The sequence below is a fragment of the Ovis canadensis genome, chromosome 8 (assembly GCF_042477335.2).
Source record: "Ovis canadensis isolate MfBH-ARS-UI-01 breed Bighorn chromosome 8, ARS-UI_OviCan_v2, whole genome shotgun sequence".
Classification (NCBI taxonomy): domain Eukaryota; kingdom Metazoa; phylum Chordata; class Mammalia; order Artiodactyla; family Bovidae; genus Ovis; species Ovis canadensis.
This window is the reverse complement of record NC_091252.1, coordinates 91060933-91080846: the sequence shown is the minus strand read 5'-3', so window position 1 is coordinate 91080846 and position 19914 is coordinate 91060933. Positions and strand designations below refer to the sequence as shown.

At 43.6% G+C, this 19914-nt stretch overlaps 1 protein-coding gene across 1 annotated transcript in view; it reads right to left on the bottom strand.

The window, feature by feature from the left end:
* TIAM2 (TIAM Rac1 associated GEF 2) overlaps positions 1-19914 on the bottom strand; it is a 241298-nt gene that overhangs the window by 59948 nt on the left and 161436 nt on the right. The window contains exons 11-15 of the mRNA XM_069598772.1: positions 15188-15349; positions 13661-13765; positions 13379-13457; positions 10609-10701; positions 9783-10046 (exon numbers count right to left, since the gene is read on the bottom strand). Of these exons, the coding sequence (XP_069454873.1) occupies positions 9783-10046; positions 10609-10701; positions 13379-13457; positions 13661-13765; positions 15188-15349 (703 nt within the window). The remainder of the gene's footprint in view (positions 1-9782; positions 10047-10608; positions 10702-13378; positions 13458-13660; positions 13766-15187; positions 15350-19914) is intronic.

Genomic DNA, 19914 nt, shown 5'->3' with positions numbered 1-19914 from the left:
ATGAGATTTGTTGCAAAACCAAATGGAATGCTTGATCCATTACTTCGCTTTTTTCGCTTCATAAGCTTGTGTGATAAATGCACATTCCTATAACTGTTTAGCTTGGTGCTTTAATCATATTAAATAACTGAATTTTTGAAAACGAAAAAATGCTAAACTGTCTCATCCAATCCTTCATTTTTAAACGCATTAGAAGATGAGGAGTTAGAATAATGCCCAAGGCCAAGCATGAGGGCTGGAGCTGCCCACCCCATGGGGACTGTGGTTCTTTATTTTTGTCTCTCTGCCATTTAACATAATGCTTGGCACATAAACACAATGCATCATCTTAGTGTTCTGAAGGTCAGGAAACTAAACTTGGCCACAGCAGGGCTGTATTCCACCGGGAGGTGTAAGGGGAGAGTCTGTTTCCAGGCCTTTTCCAGCTTCCAGAAGCCTCCTGCATTCCTTGGCTCACAAGCTCGCATCACTTCAACCTCTGCTGATGTCCTCATATCTCTACTTCTGACTCTCCACCTGCTGGGTTACAAAGACCCTGTGATGACTTCAGACCCATCCAGAGAATCCAGGATAATCCCCCCATCTCCAGACCCTTAACTGAATCACACCTCTGAAGTCCCTTTTGCCAGGTAAACTCCTTTTGCCATATTCCCAGGATCTGGAGGTAGACATTTCAAAGTGAAGTGAAGTCGCTCAGTCGCGTCCGACTCTTTGTGACCCCATGGACTGTAGCCTATCAGCTCCTCTGTCCATGGGATTTTCCAGGCAAGAATGCTGGAGTGGATTGCCATTTCCTTCTCAGGGGACTTTCCCGACCCAGGAATCGAACCCGGGTCTCCCGCATTGCGGGCAGATGCTTTACCGTGGGAGCCACCCAAGGGGGCCTATTATTCTGTCTATCCCAACAAGTATGAAGATAATGCAGCAAAAACCAAGAAGAAAAACACCCCACCATGTCCCCCAACATTTAAGAGTCTCCAGGCCAGGATGAGAAAGACATAAGGGACAGTGATTACCTTTGGGAGAGAAACTGGGTGCCCAAGGACAAAGTGGGAGAAATTTCTCTTTTGCTTGTTTAACTAACAGCTACATGGCCGTGACTATGTAGGCACAGTCAACATGACACGGCCAGGCACGGTCTCGCTGTTTCCAGCTATTAGTTCATCAAGCCCATAGACTAGTCTATTTCACCATTGTTAAAAACTCAGCATAGATAGCGGAAGTGACTTGCACAACCAAATCCATACAGTTAATAAATGGGTAAGCCTGGAGTAAAGGCCTGAGCCCAGGTTGTCTGTATACTTGCTCTTAACTACCATTTCTATACAGCTTAGAGGGACTTAGCTATCTCAGTTTAACTTTTTATCCTGCTGGAATTTCGTAGCATGCCCATATATATATTAAAGATCTGAAAAGCTAAAGATATATAGCCACGACAGAGCTGTCTCTAGAAGTGAGAGCTGAAAACGAGATGTCCGTACTTGGTTCTTCCTGAGTCCCATTCCTTCATAGGGAAGAATTAAGTCAGGAACATAATTCATTCGCAAAGAAGGGGAACAAAACTGGAAATGCAGACAAACATCATTTGGCAATCAGTACTTGTAACATCCACAGGGTCAGACCTTTCTTCCCCTCGTGTGTAACCAGCTATATGTTTCCTCTTTTGGATAATAGCTAACAGCTTCACAGAACTACTACCTCACAGAGATCTGGCTCACTCTACAGGCACAGGTGACTGCATTCGATCCAGTCATTCCAACGTCTCAAATGGCTATTTTAAAAGTGATGTATCTAACAGAAATTACATGTCCTGTTCTTTAGAGAAATTCTGTAGATTTTAACCTGAAAAATGAATTTGCATGTCATGTTAGGAGAGAGAAAACAGGACTGGTTCTACTCAAAATGCTGGCAAATTTAATTTACCAGCTTCTCCCTCAGCTCCAACATTGTCTCATCCTCACGGCTACAGGCACCTCCTCACCCCCAGCTGTCCTGATGCCAGGCTAGTCAAGCCTCTAAAGGGGATCTGCGAGGACCACACCATTAGTGGACATGGCTTTACAGTCCTGAGGAGTACTTTGTCTTTATAGGCACCAACAGTAATTCACTTGTTCTTTCTTTCCCCCCAAAACATTTATTTGAGTCTTTATTTTACAAGGGACTTCTGATCATTAAAAACAATATTGCGTGAGCCAAAGGAATGAAGCTCTAAGAGTGAAACAATAAAGCCAATATGGAGAAGGTAAGAGTATCTGCCTCCTGAGAAATCTGTGTGCAGGTCAGGAAGCAGCAGCTAGAACTGGGCATGGAGCAACAGACTGGTTCCAAGTAGGAAAAGGAGTACGTCAAGCCTGTGTATTGTCACCCTGCTTATTTTAACTTATATGCAGAGTACATCATGAGAAACGCTGGACTGGAAGAAACACAAGCTGGAATCAAGATTGCTGGGAGAAATATCAATAACCTCAGATATGCAGATGACACCACCCTTATGGCAGAAAGGGAAGAGGAACTAAAAAGCCTCCTGATGAAAGTGAAAGTGGAGAGTGAAAAAGTTGGCTTAAAACTCAACATTCAGAAAACAAAGATCATGGCATCTGGCCCCATCACTTCATGGGAAATAGACGGGAAACAGTGGAAACAGTGTCAGACTTTATTTTGGGGGGCTCCAAAATCACTGCAGCCATGAAATTAAAAGACGCTTACTCCTTGGAAGAAAAGTTATGAGCAACCTGGATAGCATATTCAAAAGCGGAGACATTACTTTGCCGACTAAGGTCCGTCTAGTCAAGGCTATGGTTTTTCCAGTGGTCATGTATGGATGTCAGAGTTAGACTGTGAAGAAAGCTGAGTGACAAAGAATTGATGCTTTTGAACTGTGGTGTTGGAGAAGACTCTTGCAAGTCCCTTGGACTGCAAGGAGATCCAACCAGTTCATTCTGAAGGGGATCAGCCCTGGGATTTCTTTGGAAGGAATGATGCTAAAGCTGAAACTCCAGTACCTCGTGTGAAGAGTTGACTCATTGGAAAAGACTCTGATGATGGGAGAGATTGGGGGCAGGAGGAGAAGGGGATGACAGAGGATGAGATGGCTGGATGGATGACTCGATGGACGTTGAGTCTGAGTGAACTCCGGGAGTTGGTGATGGACAGGGAGGCCTGGCATGCTGTGATTCACGGGGTCGCAAAGAGTCAGACACGACTGAGCGACTGAACTGAGCTGAAGAGTATCTACTCTGGAAGGATTTCAAGCCACACTTTGGTGCTCTGTAAGTGACCAGACAAATGCTCTGTATTTTCTATAAGGCAGGGAAAAGTAAGGCCAATACTTGCTCCTTTCTCCACTTACTTGCCATGATATATTTGTTATAAATTCCAGGAATTTGGGATTCTATACAATCTGATCCCAATAGATTTTACAATGTCATTTCCCGTTTGCACAGAGCCTGTGGCCTCTGCTCTGGGCCTGTGTCCCAGGCCACAAACTCTATGGAATGCCCTCCCAGCTCCCACCACATACCTCCCGGCCCACAAAATGCCCATCTGGCCCATCTGAGTTTGGCACTCAGACCAAACACTCACCTTCCTCCAGTCCTCACACCTCTCTCTTTGGACTCCTTTGCTCAAAATTAACAGAAGATCAGTGTTTGGAATTCTCCCTCTGAACTGGACCTCTAAGTCTCTTCATTGAAAAGCCTTTTTTTTTTTAACGTGAACTATTATCTACAAGTGTTTTACTTTTCCTACTCAACTATAAGCTCCTTGAGGGTAGAAAATAATGTGTGACTCATTGTTATAAACCTGCGATGTTTCACGTAATTGTTTATTTGTTAAGTAAACAAGTGAATAAATGAATGAATGAATGAATACAGGAAAAGGAAAACAAATTCCCCAACAACACTAGGTTTTACAAGGAGATTAGCACCCAAGGACCCTAGTTACTGCTATCAGAAACCTACATTGCTCACTCCTGCTAATGAAACTGAAAACTGTCTTCAGCACCATTGGAACAAACTATGAACTCGGAGACCAAAGTTCTCTGTGTCCTGGTAAAATCAGTACTTCCCACTCAGATTTAAAAAAAAATTTTTTACACGCACTCACCATCTTTAGAAACTTGAGTATGTTTTGACATCTGGGGATCTGGGGTGTTAGCCAGACAGACTTGGTAATAGTATTTTCACACACAAACAGGGCATTTTCTGAGCTCAACATTATTAGTCATCCTAAACCAGTCTATGGAAGCCGAAACGTCCTCACTCTCATAAACAGGAAATAAGTGGGTCTGCCACATCAGAGCTGGCTCTATAGTTCTTCCCTTGGTAGAAAGCTGTATAACGGATACATACATTCCCAGGGGCAATTCATTCCAAAGAGCAAATTTGCATCTAAGTGGCTTCTGGTAGCTTGACAGTCTACACTACTTATATAGCAATTTAAAAAGGGACTGATTCAAAGTGGGGTGGGGAATTAAAAAAAGAGCCTCAGGCTGCAATTACCTTCATCATCCTGTGAGAAGCCTTGGCTGGGTTGACATTATCTACATGGAAGCAGGAACATAGGTCTTTCTATTTTGTTTCCTGTTAAATATACCCCAACCCTAAAGAGGCCAAATGAATAGCTGTTTATAGAGGGAGTCTACACGAATGCCACATCAAGTTCAATGTTTACATAAAGACTTTATTCAGGAAGTCTTTGCCCAATGAGACACTCTTAAAAGCTATTGAAATGTTTCAAAAGATGGTATACACTGGAAAAGGGACTTTTCAATATAAATCAAAAACAGCAATAATAGGAAGCCAGTATCAGCACGGCTGGCACGTCTGATGACTTCAATGGTGGCCTTGTTGGCTCAAAAATAACAGTGACTTATCTGGGGAATTCCAGCGGTAAAACTAATTCTCTGTATAAGAAGTCTTTCCAGATGATATTACTGCTCAAGTCAAACACAGCCTCTAGACATTTCTTCTCTCTCTCTCTCTCCCTCTACTGTGGATAACTAGAACAAAAATTCAAACCCTTACAGGCAGGAATCAAACAGTCATTCAACCCTAAGGATACAAAGGAACTTAGTACTGAGCACCCAACACTTCTCGGGGTATCCCTGCCCGTTCCACTCTTCACAGCATCATGAGAATATCACAGCAAAGCCAGTGACTGATGGAAGTTCTCTAGTTCTCAGTGTATCAATCTGCTGATTGGGGACTGTCTCCCATGGGTGGGCTGAGACCCAATAACGGGAACTAACAAGCCAGTCTGCTGCCTCCTGAATGCGCTGAGGACCGGCTCGGGGCTGGGGGCATGGGATCCCTGAATGAGAGAATACCAATACACAGGTACAAGTGCAGTCATTTGTTGGGAATTTTATATACATTTATTTCATTTAATCCTCAAGACCTGGGCACAGAAAGGTTCAGGAAAGGAGGGGCTCATACTGCTGGGGAGCAGACCACCTCCTTCAGGGCACTGGCCTTGGCAGTGTAAGCAAGCCCTGGTCCATGATGAAGCTGGCATTACCCCAGACTGCCTGAAGGGGGCTCTCTGGCCACAGGACCCAGGAATTTGAATTTCCACAAGGCCTTCAAGTGAGTCTTAAACACTGTGAAGTCTGAGAACCACTTCCCTAAACACTATACACATCATGAGTCTCAAGAAGGCCACCAGGATGCTTCTTTTCTAGAAAAGCATGAAACCTGAACAGAAACTCTACTATTTCCCAAGTTTCATGGGACAGTCTCACGTATATATGCGTGCTAAGTCACTTCTGTCGTGTCCGACCTTTGCAACCCTATGGACCGTAGCCCACCAGGCTCTTCTGTCCATGGGATTCTCCAGGCAAGAATACTGGACTGGGTTGCCATGCCCTCCTCCAAGGAAATATTCCCAGCCCAGGGATCAAACCCATGTTTTGTATGTGTCCTGCATTGCCAGGCAGGTTCTTTACCACTAGTGCCATTTGGGAAGCCTATATATATATATGTAAAGAAGGTTTTTTTTTTCCCCAGCTTAAACCCAATCAAGAGACTAAAGCTAAATTTAGTACATAGATTCTGGATACCTGAATCCCACCACAAGTAGACAGGAAGTTCTGAACTCATGTTGCTTACTCCAGGGCCTCCCCTATTTTAAGTATGCAGAAAGGTTCAGTGAATATTCAGCCCAGACAGTTAAAATATACCCAGAACAGTTGCTTAGGGAGTCTTCTTCCTCCACTTTCTGATGTTCTTTCAGTTTCCATTAACAAAAACAAAGGCAGGTCTTCCCTTCCAGAGAACCCGTGTGTGGTTTTTATTAACAAGCTAAAGACTGGTTTCTTGGGGAAACAAAAGAGTTTCCTTTGAGTGCCAGGCTGCCTCTGGCAATGCTGGGAGCAAGTGAAATTTAGGGAAAGGCAGACTCTGAAATGTCCACTATTCAGTAACACTCAAAGTTGTATGAAAAATTGCTTTTCAAATCATTTAAATTACTTTATGTGTGTAATTTAAAAACTTAAGCATAAAAAGTGGGACTACTGTTTCCTAATTCATCACCAAGGCAAGTCAAGGTAACCTGTAACAAGACAGCGAGCTCACGGGGGGAAGGGGATGGGAGACCCCCATGTTCAGGCTTCCTGCCCCCAAGGAGCCAGGCTGGAGGTGCAGAGACTCAGACTGGCTCAAGCTCACGGCAGCCGCCTGGGCTGAGATAAGCCTCATCCTCCAGATGAGGAACCCAGGTTCGGAGTCCTCATTTGAGCTCCCCCAGACACAGAGCCCAAGCCAAGTTGTGGGTACAGAAGTTTATCTAGAAGGTGATCCCAGGAAGCCCAAGCGAGAGACAGCAGCCAGTGAGAGGCAGAAAGCATGTGAAAGATGTGAGATGGGAAACAGACTGCCCTTGTATCTGGAAGAATTGTGGGGTGCACCCCAGAACCGTCTCAGCAGGGGACAGGGAGGCTAGGGTGTCATCCACCGACGTCCACCCCTCCCTGGCTGAGAGCTGCCCCCAAGGTCACACAACCGGTAAAGGGCAGGCCCAAACTCAAGCCCAGATAGGGTGGGACACGAAGCCTGAGTACCTGTCACCTGGCCACTCAGCCCACCCCCACCCCCATCACCCCCACTCCACCCCATCATCACCCCAACTCCGATCACCATACCACCCCCACCTTACACTTCCACAAACACTTCTCATGTCAGGCTCAGCTAACAGGTTCCCTCTTTTTCCTCCCTCCCCTCGCTTAATTTCTTCTCCCCCAACCTTCAAAACAGACAGGCTTCCCTTGGAGACATTCACTCACAGACATTTAACTTCCTTCACAGGCTACACAGCTACTTCAAAAAAGACAGTAAACCAAGGGGGAAGGGCGGTGGAGGAGGGATGGATTGGGAATTTGGGATTAGCAGATGCCCCAACTACCATACATAGGATGGATAATCAACAAATAGCTCAGAGAGCTATACTCAGCATCCTGTGATAAACCAAAAAGGAAAAGAACATAAAAAAGAAGGTATATATGTATATAACTGAGTCACTTTGCTGTACTCCTGAGACCAACACAGTATTGTAAATCCACTATAATTCAACTTAAAAAATCACAAATTGATTGGGGGGGGGGTGAGTACATAAATTCCACATTTGCCAAGCCTTTGGGAACGCAGTCCCTCGTGGCTGTTTTGTTTCCAACACAAGCACATTACTGTGGACCAGTGGAGGGGACAGACAGCGATCCCTGGGGAGAAGCCGTCTCAGCCCCACAGAGCACAGTCTCACCAGGAAACCAGGGTGGTGATAAGCCATCCAAGGAAGGATAAGAAGAGATATACACTACAGCGGGGGCACCTGTGGCAAGACCAGAGTGGAAAAGCACTGCCATATCTGGACACCCATTGGAAGGACTGATGCTGATGCAGAAGCTTCAGTACTTTGGTACCTGATGTGAAAAGCCGACTCATTGGAAAAGACCCTGATGCTAGGAAAGATGAGGGCAGGAGAAGCAGAGGGTCACAGAGGATGAGACGGTTGGATGGCATCACCGACTCAATGGACATGAGTCTGAGTAAACTCTGGGAGATGGTGAAGGACAGGGAAGCCTGGCGTGCTGCAGTCCATGGGGCTGCAAAGAGTTGGACATGACTGAGCAACTGAACAACAGTCTGAGCTAAGGCACCTGCACACAGACATGGGTGTCCTCAGTTATAAAGCTGCAGCCTGTAAGAATGGGTTGCTAGGACAGGTACTTAACGATCACCTAATATATCCAAGCCCTCTTCTTATGCTGTATCCTTGCACCAAAAGAAAAAAAAAAAAAGGAAAAAAAAACAAGATTAACTGACCTGCTTGATTTTCAACTGCTAGGGGAGGGGAGAAAAAGGAGTCAAATTTGACCTCTTTTGCTGCTTTCTGTAGAAATTCATCCCTGCAAGTACCAAAAGTATTATAGACTCTGCAGTGATTTCTTCTTATGGTAAAATACATAGAGATATAACAGGCAGTGAATGTATCCCTCAAGAATAATGAATCCAATGAATGGACACACAATGTCTTGTGTGGAACACTCAGGCCTGTAAAGCAGCCCAGGGTGACTAGAATCGCATCCCTGATATAACCAGGTAATTAATTAGTTTCGTCATATTTTTGGTTTTACAACACTGACTTTTATATGCCAATAGTCAATGTAATGGCATTTTAAATTGGAGGGAAATCTCTAGAGAGGAGGAAAAAGCAGTATATACCTTATTGAATCACAAATCTTACCATCTGATGTTTTAATACCAAAATGACCTAATAAACCTGCTTTATAATTAAATCGATCTTAACAACTTCTGTGTTCTTTTATTCATTTTTTGGTGATCATGCAGAGATTTCCATTAGAAATCTGTTATGATTGTAATTAAGAATAAAAATGACTCCATGTGCTTGTCATGCTCAGTTGCCTGTGGGGGCTTGGCCGGCTCCCTCCCAGGTACAGAAGGGACCACGGGTTTTCAGTGTGAGCTGGAGTCTCTCATTTACCAGACTGTAAAAATACGAAAAGACTCTGATGCTGGGAGGGATTGGGGGCAGGAGGAGAAAGGGATGACAGAGGATGAGATGGCTGGATGGCATCACTGACTCGATGGATGTGAGTCTGAGTGAACTCCAGGAGTTGGTGATAGACAGGGAGGCCTGGTGTGCTGCGATTCATGGGGTCACAAAGAGTCGGACACGACTGAGTGACTGAACTGAACTGAACTGAAAAATACGAAATGTGCACCAATAATAGGCCCAGGAAGTCAAACCTTCAAATGACTGCCTCAAATGGAAATCTCACCTTTAAAAAAATAAACTGGCATACAATTTTTCATTTTCAGGCCCTCCTTTATAAAATTTTAAAATTCATGACCCACGTGAAAAATTTGCCATTTACTGAAAAAGTAGTATTCAACCACACAGGTAAAGATCTGAATTGCATCAATTGTTCTTAAAACCCAATAAATGACTGCAAAATGCTTTTGCCTCCCTGAATAACCAAGTAATTATAACACTAAATATCATGGGTGATTTTTTAAGACTGTAATTTTAAGGAATATTACTTTGTGCAAAAACAATTATTTTCTATTTTCACTAAAAGTGTTATAATTACTAAAACGCATGGAATTCTGTATCAAATCAGTTTGCTTGGCATCTGTGTTCTTCCCCTAAGAAATGAGAAAATATTCTTTGAACAGAGCTAAATAATCTCAGTTTGCAAGCAAACACAGCCTAAAAATATTATCTGGTGATACCAGCAGCGAAGAAAGGTAGAAATAACAGAACCTTACCATTTGCCGTATCCTTCTTAAAGTGATCCAGGAATTCCTCCAGAAGTTGGGACTGGTTAGGAGGGGGCAGCAGACCCTTCTGGTCCCTGGAGAACAGGTCACTGTCTGACCAGGAAGAACACAGAGTCGCTTTTGTGTCCGGTGGTCTGGCAATCAGAGTGAGCCCGACACTTTTCTCAGAAAACAGAGCCTCCATCTGCTTGAGGTCAAGATCAGACACAGCTTCCCCATTTAAGGTCATGATTTCATTGCCCTTTCTCAGCCCTGAGAAGGAGGAAGGGGACAAGAAGAAGAAGAGAGAGAGATGACCGAGAGGAATATTTTAAGATGAAAGACGATTGCAAATTCAACCCGCTTAGTGTTCTCAAGGGCTCTTCTGTTGCTACCTTCAACGATAGCACCAAACCCCGTAGTAATCAGATTCCACTGATAACAAATTTCAGCTCTCTCAAGAGTAGCATTAGAAGAAATAGTTTAAGAGTCACTCAAATTAATTAGTCCTCTAAGTGATGTTCAACATGCTGGAAATAACCTTTGGTGTGTCTGTCTGCCTGGCTGGCTCTCACCGTCTCTTTCTCCATCTACCTGAACATATGCACAGGTACTCTGTGTATATATATTGTCTCTCAAAACCATACACGCACAGTCTCTCACTATATACCCATATACGTGTGTGTGTGTGCATGCATACACCTTTGCATTCAAAATTACTTTCTTTAAAATTCTAGGAGAAACTGTTTTCTGACAAGATCATGAGCAAATTTCACTAGCCAGACTGCACTGCACAGAATTAAGAGAGGAGAGAGATATCGCCTGCCACACGGACCTTCCCCATACGCCAGGCCTTCAGGGAGGACATCACTTATAAAGATGCGGCTGAGATGCTGGTGTTCATCCACCTGCGCAGTCACTGCAAACCCTAGGAAGAGAAATAAAAGGAGAAAACAAGTCTAAGTTCCTGACACTAAGTATTTCCATCTTAGTGGAAGTACTTGACCATCTACGTATTTCCGACATTATACATAATTAGGGTGTGTAGAAAGTCTAAATGACAACTGTTTTGAAAGCACAGATATCTAGGAGGGGAAGAAAAGGGGGAGAGTCTATCAGATCTAAAGGTTTAGGACATTACGCTACATGAAAAAGTCAGCCCCAATAGACAAAGGACTACATGATTCCACTTCTATGAGGTACTAGAGCAGTCAGATTTAAAGAGACAGAAAATAAAAGGCTGGTTGCCAGAGGCTGTGGAAGAGAAGAGAATGGGAAGTTACTGTTTTACAAGAGTACCGGTTTTGCAAGATAAAGACATTTCTGGAACTAGGTGGTGTTATTGGTTGCACAACAGTATGAATGTATTTAATGGCGCTGAGTTGTCATTTTAACCTGTCTTAACAATTGCTATGAAGGGAAATTATGATATGTGGTGGTGTTTTTCAGTCACTAAGTCATGTCCAACTCTGCAGCTCCATGGACTCCAGCATGCCAGGCTTCCCTGTCCTTCACCATCTGCCAGAGTTTGCTCAGACTCAGTGATGCCATCCAACCATCTCCTCCTCTGTCACGCCTTCTCCTCCTGCCTTCAATCTTTCCCAGCGTCAGGGTCTTCTGCAATGAGTAGACTCTCTGCATCAAGTGGCCAAAGTATTGGAGCTTCAGCATCAGTACTTTCAATGAATATTCAGGACTGACTTCCTTTAGGATTGACTGGTTTGATCTCCTTGCAATCAAAAGAACTCTCAACAGTCTTCTCCAGCACCATGGATAGAAAGCATCAACTCTTCGGTGCTCAGCCTTCTTTAGGGTCCAACTCTCACATCTATACATGACTACTGGAAAAACCATAGCTGGAAAAACCATAGCTTTGACTAGATGGACCTTTGTCAATGAAGTGATGTCTCTGCTTTTTAATATGCTGTATAGGTTTGTCATACCTTTTCTTCCAAGGAGCAAGCGTCTTTTAATTTCATGTCTGCAGTCCCCATCTGCAGTGATTCTGGAGCTCCCCAAAACGAAGTCTGTCACAGTTTCCATTGTTTCCTCATTTGCCATGAAGTGAATGAGTAGCCAGCCATTCCCTTTCCCCTGGGGATCTTCCCAACCTAGGGATCAAACCTGGGTCTCCTGCATTGCAGGCAGATTGTTTAGCACGTGAGCCACCAGGGAAGCCCTATATTATGTGCATTTTGCCACAATTTAATTTTTTTTATTGAGATTAAAAAGTCTTATTAAAATAAATTAAGTTCACTTCAATATAATATTTGTTAAGAAACAGCTCTGTATGGGGCTAGGCATTTTGAGCAGGTGGAAAAATACTTGAATGGATACTGCTTGCCCTAAATAGGACTACCTGGGACACCCAGGTGAGATGGCCCTTCTCTGAATGTGCCTCCCTCCATCCTCCAAAAGTGCCCTCATCTGTGATTCCATGGTGGGAATACACATTTTCATGTCTTGGTCCCATAATCCTGGGAGGTCTCTGACAGTAGGAAGAAAGGCATGTCACTTATTTCTTCTGTGCCTCACGCAGAGCCTGGGAGAGCATGGTCACCAAAGGGTATTTTTTCATATCTCCCATCAGTCATTCAAATGCAAAGAAGATTGAGCAAAGGAGACCTTGGCGAGCAGACTGAGACCAACAGAAACAGACAAAATGCTCAGAGGCCTTGAGAGGAAAACCAACATAACATCTGGGGCCAGAAACAAGGAACATCATTTTACCAAAAAACCCCAACAAATGATAAAAAGGAAAATTTTAACATATTACAATCAGGCTGTGTCATTTTAAGGGAAATAATTATATCAATATATCTAACAAGAAATAGTCTTTCTATGGAGATATCTACTGATCATTAACTGGCAGGCTACAGTCCATGGGATGGATCACAAGAGTCAGATATGACTTCAGGACTAAATCACAAGCACCACCATCTAATTATCAGGCTTCTCTGGAACAAGACAAAGCAAGAGACAGGAAGGAACTTTAAGATATGAGCACAGTTTATAAAGAGCCAAGTTTAAACCCAGATAAACAGAAATGCAAGAACTGAATATTATGAAGTGATTTGGATAATACTGACCCTTAATTATTAAACTGAAGGTAAAGCAATGGGTAAGGTTTCTTCAAGGAAGTGAGACTTTTAGTCAGTCCTTGAAGGACAAGTTGGATTTATACACTTAGAAAGAAGGGAATAAGGGAGGGGAAATGAGGGGGGCAGTTCTGGCAGGTGAAGTGCTAAGAGCAAAGACCCGGAGACGAAAGAACTGTTACATGAATCATACGTTAATCAGCTAAGAACTGTGCCCAGCACACAATAACTTCATTGTGTTGTTATTATCACCATCACTTCAAATTTCCCTTCAGTTTTTACATTCATTCCTCTTAAGTGTTTTGGCATTTCCCCCCAATAATAATACATATCTTTTTAGTCTGCTAATATAAATTAACAGGAATGAGGGAAGAGAAAGGAAGCTCAGAATCTCTTGTCATAGTTTCTGAAAATGGGAAGAAAAGAAGATTAGGTCCAAAGATATTGGGGCAAACCAGGCAAGAATGGACCAGATGGTTCTCTGATGAATACGCTCCTCCTCCTTACCGAAGTCAGACACACCCCCGGTCTTTGTCAGCTGCACATCATACACGCTTAGTGGAAAGACTTCTATCTCATCATAAACCTACAAAAGGGAAGACCCACAGAATCAGAGGATCTAAAGTAATAGTATCTTGGAAATTTATTTTGATTGTTTCCAAACTAGACACCAATTTAAACAGAATTTTCTCCCCCGAATGACACTATTTTTTTTTTTTAATTAAGGGGCCATGGATGGGTTTCCTTGGCCCATGGATTGGTCCCTTACCAAAGCTGAAGAACACTCACCTGCTCCTGCATATATTCATACGGTGCAGGAATACAGTACTCAACGTTCTCGTCCACTAACTTCCGAAGTTGTAGGCCATAATGGCTGGGTTCCAACTGCCTCATCTAGGGAAAAAAGACAGCTATTCAGATGTTAAATGTTCTTTCTAAATGCACCATTGTTCACTAAAAATAAAAGTGGAAATTTCTTTTAAAAATATCTTCTATAATATGCTGAGTTTAAGTATATACAAGAGCTGAAGTTTCAGTGTGCAAAAAAGAAAAAAGGGAAATTATTTTCAAGAAGGTTTTCTCTAAATGATACCACTTATCACTAAAAGCAAGAGATGTATTTTGAAGCAGTTATGGTGGTTGATATATGATAACAGAATATTCCTCAGCATCAGAACTGCTCTCTTTTAATAGACAGGTAGTACCTAAATTTAAATTGTTTCCTGTTACTAAAGTAATTTGTGAAATGTCAACCATCTCATACTCTGCAGACTTCAGAATTATGAATTTTCTGTTCCAACCATTTTTCACAAGGAAAACATATATATAAATACACACACACACATATATATACACACACATACACCCACACATTCTGTCTCAGACACATTTTCAACAATGAAAAATTATCTCAAGCCTATGTTCTAACTGGATCTAATTCACCCACTACGTCTGACCTCCTCTATCAGAATATTTACCAACTTGATATTATTGTTATCGAATAATATTGTTGACTGCCTGAATAATTACCTGACATAATGGAGCAAAAGAAAATTAAGTTTATTAACAGTATAAGCTGCATATAAAAATATCTGGAATCCTAAGGCGTTTAGTCAAAGTGAAAAAGGAGGACTAAAATGAAAGATTATCTAATAAGCATTTGTGGTAAAGAGCTACCAAACTCGACATTTTTTTTAACCATTTTGTATGTTAGCATTTTCTCTGAAAACTTAAAAATATTTCAGCTCTACTGCGCCATCTGGTGGTCTGAAAGCATATTATCTGATGCTGCTGAGTCGGTTTCATGGATGTCAGAGGGCTCTCTTGTAAATATTCATAAACTTTCTTTTCAGAAATAAGACCCAGTTTGGAAAATGAATAAAACACCATCTCATAACAATCTCCATGAAGCACCTGTGAATGGTATTGAGTGACTCATTTAATCCAGAGAAACTTGATAAAACTAGCATCAAATCAAACCACTGCAAAGTTTATGCCACTTTCTCACAGAATACCATCTATAAGTACCTTAAATAACAAAAGAGACTTCATAATTATCCCAGATATAAAGGTATATATACAGAATTTCAGTAAAACAGCTCAAGTTCTTCATGAAGGCACTGGGCTGTGACTCAACTTATTCCTCTAAACCATGGAGAAAGAGAATACTATAATGAATATGTTAATTAACATAACATATTGTTCCTTCCTGTAGAAAGTGAGGTCTTAAACACCACACAAATTAAGCAGGCAAAGGAGGGCAACATTAATGATTATTCCCATTCAGAAGTATATTTCTACAGCAAAATCCACTACCTTGCAGGCCAGAGTCAGAATATCTTCTACTCTGGTTTCCGGCTTGATCATCACAGTCACAGCTTGATGATCCTGAAAGTGAACATCAACTTGGCTCTCCCACGTGCCGTCTCGGGGACCACCATCCACTGCTGACCCGTAAAAGTGTAGCAGGTCATCCACCTGTTTTGGGGTCACAAAAGAAAGAGTGGGCTTGACAAGCAAATGAGGGAAGCCATGGGAAAATGCCCCGTGAATTTAGAGTTAGCACTTTTGCACTCCTCACATCTAGGGCTTCCCATGACCCCCTAGGGCAGACAAGCCTGAAGTTTCCTTGTTTGTCTAACCAACATGCAGCTGATGTCCTTGGGAGGCTGATTGGAGTCAATCAATTCCTCCTCCCATGTTCTAGCCACTTTGCCTCTTAGCCCAAGTTAGCACAATGCAACCAAAGAAGGGCTGCTCAGTATCCACTCTTACTGCTCTAGAATTGTCCAGATGACCAGGAACTCCATGAAGTCTATGTCTAAGCCATGATCCCAGTGAATTTCAGATACATTCTCGGCCATGGCCTCTGACGCCTGCCTGCATACTAACCATGAACTGCACTTAACTTAATCCAAGCATGTTTCTCTTCTTTCTACTTGTTTTTAAAAATTACCAGCAATCCTGGACTAAGTGCTTTTCCATCTTCAGCTAGACACTCGTTCAGAAATCATCCACAAACATACCATGTTTCAGAAGCTTTTCTCAAGGAAGCTTTGTTTCCTAAACTTCACCCTCACAGTAACTCCATGACCTCATGCTAATATGTTCTTCTATGATTTATAAATAAAAATAGTTAACATTAAATATTAAGCAACTCAGTAATGTTCCCTTCTGGTTAGGCTCTCATATTAGTCTGGTGGTAAAGACAAGACTTAAGGATTTGAAATCAGAAGACTGAGGTTCAAGTCACACCACTTAAGCAGTAGGGCAGGAGATTTCCTGTGTTCAACCTCACCTCCTATTTTGTAAACAGGAATGTTATTAATACAACACAACTGCTTAAGTTTACCAATCAATAACACAAATTTTGTGAACAAAAGAGATCATATATATGAAAACACCTCACACACCAGAAAATGTTACATACAGACTCATCATCAATATATCACGTATACCCCACCCATCTTATGTGAGAGTTGTCACTGACAGGTTTTTTACTTTGAATTTCATGCATTTAAAAAACACGCATACACACACACAAGATTCCCCTATGTGCTAAGTCGCTTCAGTCATGTCTGACTCTTCACAACCCCATGGACTACAGCCCACCTGGCTCCTCTGTCCATGGGATTCTCCAGGTAAGATTACTGAAGTGGGTTGCCATGCCCTTCTCCAAGATTCCCCTATACCAATAGGATTAAAATAGAAGAATATGTACAGTATTAAAAAAAAAAAACAAAACAGGTTTAGGCAAAGGGAAGAATCGATTTTCCTGTGTTGTTTTTTTAAATGTGGTACTCATCTTTGAAGTGACATTTCTGGCTCTGTCATTTCCTGTACCTTTTCCTGGAAAGATGGTCACAGCCCAGAATGCGCATGAACCACACTTGCCAAAGAAAAAGCGAGCGAGACAGAGAGAAGCAGATGACCGGAGCCAAGGACTCAGGCAAGGAGCAAGGACCCCAGTGTCCCCTGCAGGGTCCCATGTCACGTGGGTCCCATTTTCTTCTCAGGTTAAGCCTCAGGCACGTCTGTCCACCTGAGCAGCAATTTCAGCCAGGGGCATCAGCAACAACCAGGTACGGGCTTAAAGGCACAGGCCCCGCCTCTCAAACAAGGCTTGCTCAGAATCAAACCAAAACCCCGGCAGAGGTCACTGTGGAGTAAGAAACCACAGAGCCAGGACAAGGGGACGTCAGACCATCCTGACTGCTGCTGCAAAGCAATTCAGGGCTGTACTTTCAGAGCAGAGCCAGGCAACCTGACGGAGGATGGACAAGCCCGGGGAGGGACACGGGGAACACAAATCCACAACTACCCTCCCCTTATCCCAGAGAGACCTCACGACTCCTTGCCAGTTCACTCACCACTCACAGCCCCCTGAGGCAGGCGCTGTCCTGACTCTAACAGTGAAAAGATGGGAGCTCAGAAAATTCTAGAAACTTGCCCCCAGCTCCCACAGCGAGCTGCGACTGTCGTACTCTGGGGAATTTGCACCCTGGCACCCAGTGTGAGCCTGGGCTCCCACCACCACTCTAGAAACATCAGCCTGGCAGTTAGTCACCTCTGGCAAAAGGGACACGGGCAAGCTATCTGACTCCTTTGGTTTACTCCACTAGGCACGCCATGTTCCGGCTCCCCCGACTCCCCACACGAGCACTCTCCTGCCTCCAGACCCCGTCATCTCTGCTGCTTTCTCCTGCTTTACCCTCCCCAGAGCTCCTGTACTGAATTCACACATACCTTTCAACCTTGTTTCAAGTGCTACCCTCTTTCTTCGTAAGTCTCCCCTGCCCCCTCCAACCCCCAACCCCAATTCCACTCAGTTAGATGTGTCTACACTCTGATGTCCCTGCAGTGAAGCCCAGCCCGCTTGATAGTCATTGCAGGGCTGTTCTCAGGTCCCCCAGGTGCTGAGATGAATGAATGACAGCAGAGGCGCTGTCTTTCTCATTCTCAGTCTCCTTCCGCCCTTCACACAATATATCTTGAGCTTTTCACAGTGTATATCCTTCCGCCCTTCAGTGTATATCCTTCCGCCCCTCACAGAGTGTGTCCTTCCGCCCCCTCACAGAGTGTGTCCTTCCGCCCCCTCACAGAGTGTGTCCTTCCGCCCCCCCACACAGTGTGTGTCCTTCCGCCCCCCCAGTGTGTGTCCTTCCGCCCCCCCACACAGTGTGTGTCCTTCCGCCCCCCCACACAGTGTGTGTCCTTCCGCCCCCCCACACAGTGTGTGTCCTTCCGCCCCCCCACACAGTGTGTCCTTCCGCCCCCCCACACAGTGTGTGTCCTTCCGCCCCCCCACACAGTGTGTCCTTCCGCCCCCCCACACAGTGTGTCCTTCCGCCCCCCCCACACACAGTGTGTGTCCTTCCGCCCCCCCCACACACAGTGTGTCCTTCCGCCCCCCACACACAGTGTGTGTCCTTCCGCCCCCCCCACAGTGTGTCCTTCCGCCCCCGACACAGTGTGTGTCCTTCCGCCCCTCACACAGTGTGTCCCTGCACCCAGAACTCACCTAATCCATGGGTGTTGAACTGGATGCAATGAGAAATTCAGTCACGTATGGGCTTGTAGGCTAAGAGCTGCCCATTTTCATTATCTTATGCAGAATCTATTTCCACAGTGTTAAGTACTTAATCTTCCCTAAAGTTTTAAGAAGAAAAACTAAAAGAGGATTACTATAGAGAAGTTCTAAGCTAGAGATAACTATGCAGGCAAATGAGAAGATGCGATGAAGGACAAAAGAAACATTCATATTGTATTCAATTAAACAAGGTTTTGTGCCTAGTTGTGCTCTGAGGAAACATTTCCTGAGTCTACACTGCTGACCTAAGGTCAACTGAATGATCGAGAAGAGGTCTATCAACAGCAAGGCTAAGGAAGGGTCAGATTCTCTCAAGAGATCCTAGAGTGAAAATTTACGTGTAATTTTTTTTCCTATGCATAACACACACACAGCCTAGAAGTTTAAGCAATTAAAAAAAGGTGAAATATGGCTATTCAAAAGGAGTATCAAGCATGTAGAAGTGATTCATTGATTAGAACCAGAGAAAGAAAAGACTAACTGCTGCTTATACATCTCCTGGGCTGTTGGAAGATTTGCCTACTTGGGGGAAAAAAAAAAACACACTGGATTGATCCTTTTAAGGGTCAGTGTTATCCACACTGAAATCACATGCTTCATTATCAGTGAATCAGATAAGATATTCTCTCACCTTCTTTTTCATAAAAGGAATAGAGAATCATGAAAATAAACCCAGCAAGTTGATGTATCTGGAAAACCCTTTTCTCTGCCTATCCTTAAAGATGCTACGTTAATCTTTTAAACCTCCACCCAGAAGTCCTTGGCTGGCTACCCCTGTTCAAGACTATCACATACCCCTTCACCCACTCCATCCCTCCCTCCCTACAAAATTAGCTTCCAGTCGGCTGGTTCAAGGTTTCCAGTCTTGGAGGAGAAAATCAAACCAGCAAAAATACAATAAACAGATAATCTTGGTCAAATCCCAGCCCTCTCAGGGCTGGTTAGCTCATGTCTCTGGGCTTCAATTTCTTCACCTTTACAAGGGGCTGAAGTACACCAGTCCCAGAGAGAAACCAGGAGACTGGCATGAGAAAGGGCATTTGAAGGGACTACATAAACTGTAAAGGGCCATCAGCAATGTAAAAGATCGCTTTTGAAGTTCGGTGTGGATTATGGAATTACGCCATACAGACGGGGAAGCCTGGTGGGCTGCCATCTATGGGGTCACAGAGAGTCGGACACGACTGAAGTGACTTAGCAGTAGCAGCAGCAGGCTTGACCAGTAAATCAAGTCAAGTCAAATCACCGTGGATTTGATCACCGTGACTGCAGCCCTAAAATCAGAAGACTGCTTCTAGACACGAAAGCTATGATAAACCTCGACACTGTGCTGATAAGCAGAGACATTATTCTGCTGAAAAAGGTCAAGGCTATGGACTTCCCAGTGGTCATGTATGGTTGTGAGAGTTGGATGGTAAAGAAGATGGAGCACCAAAGAATTGATGCCTTCGAA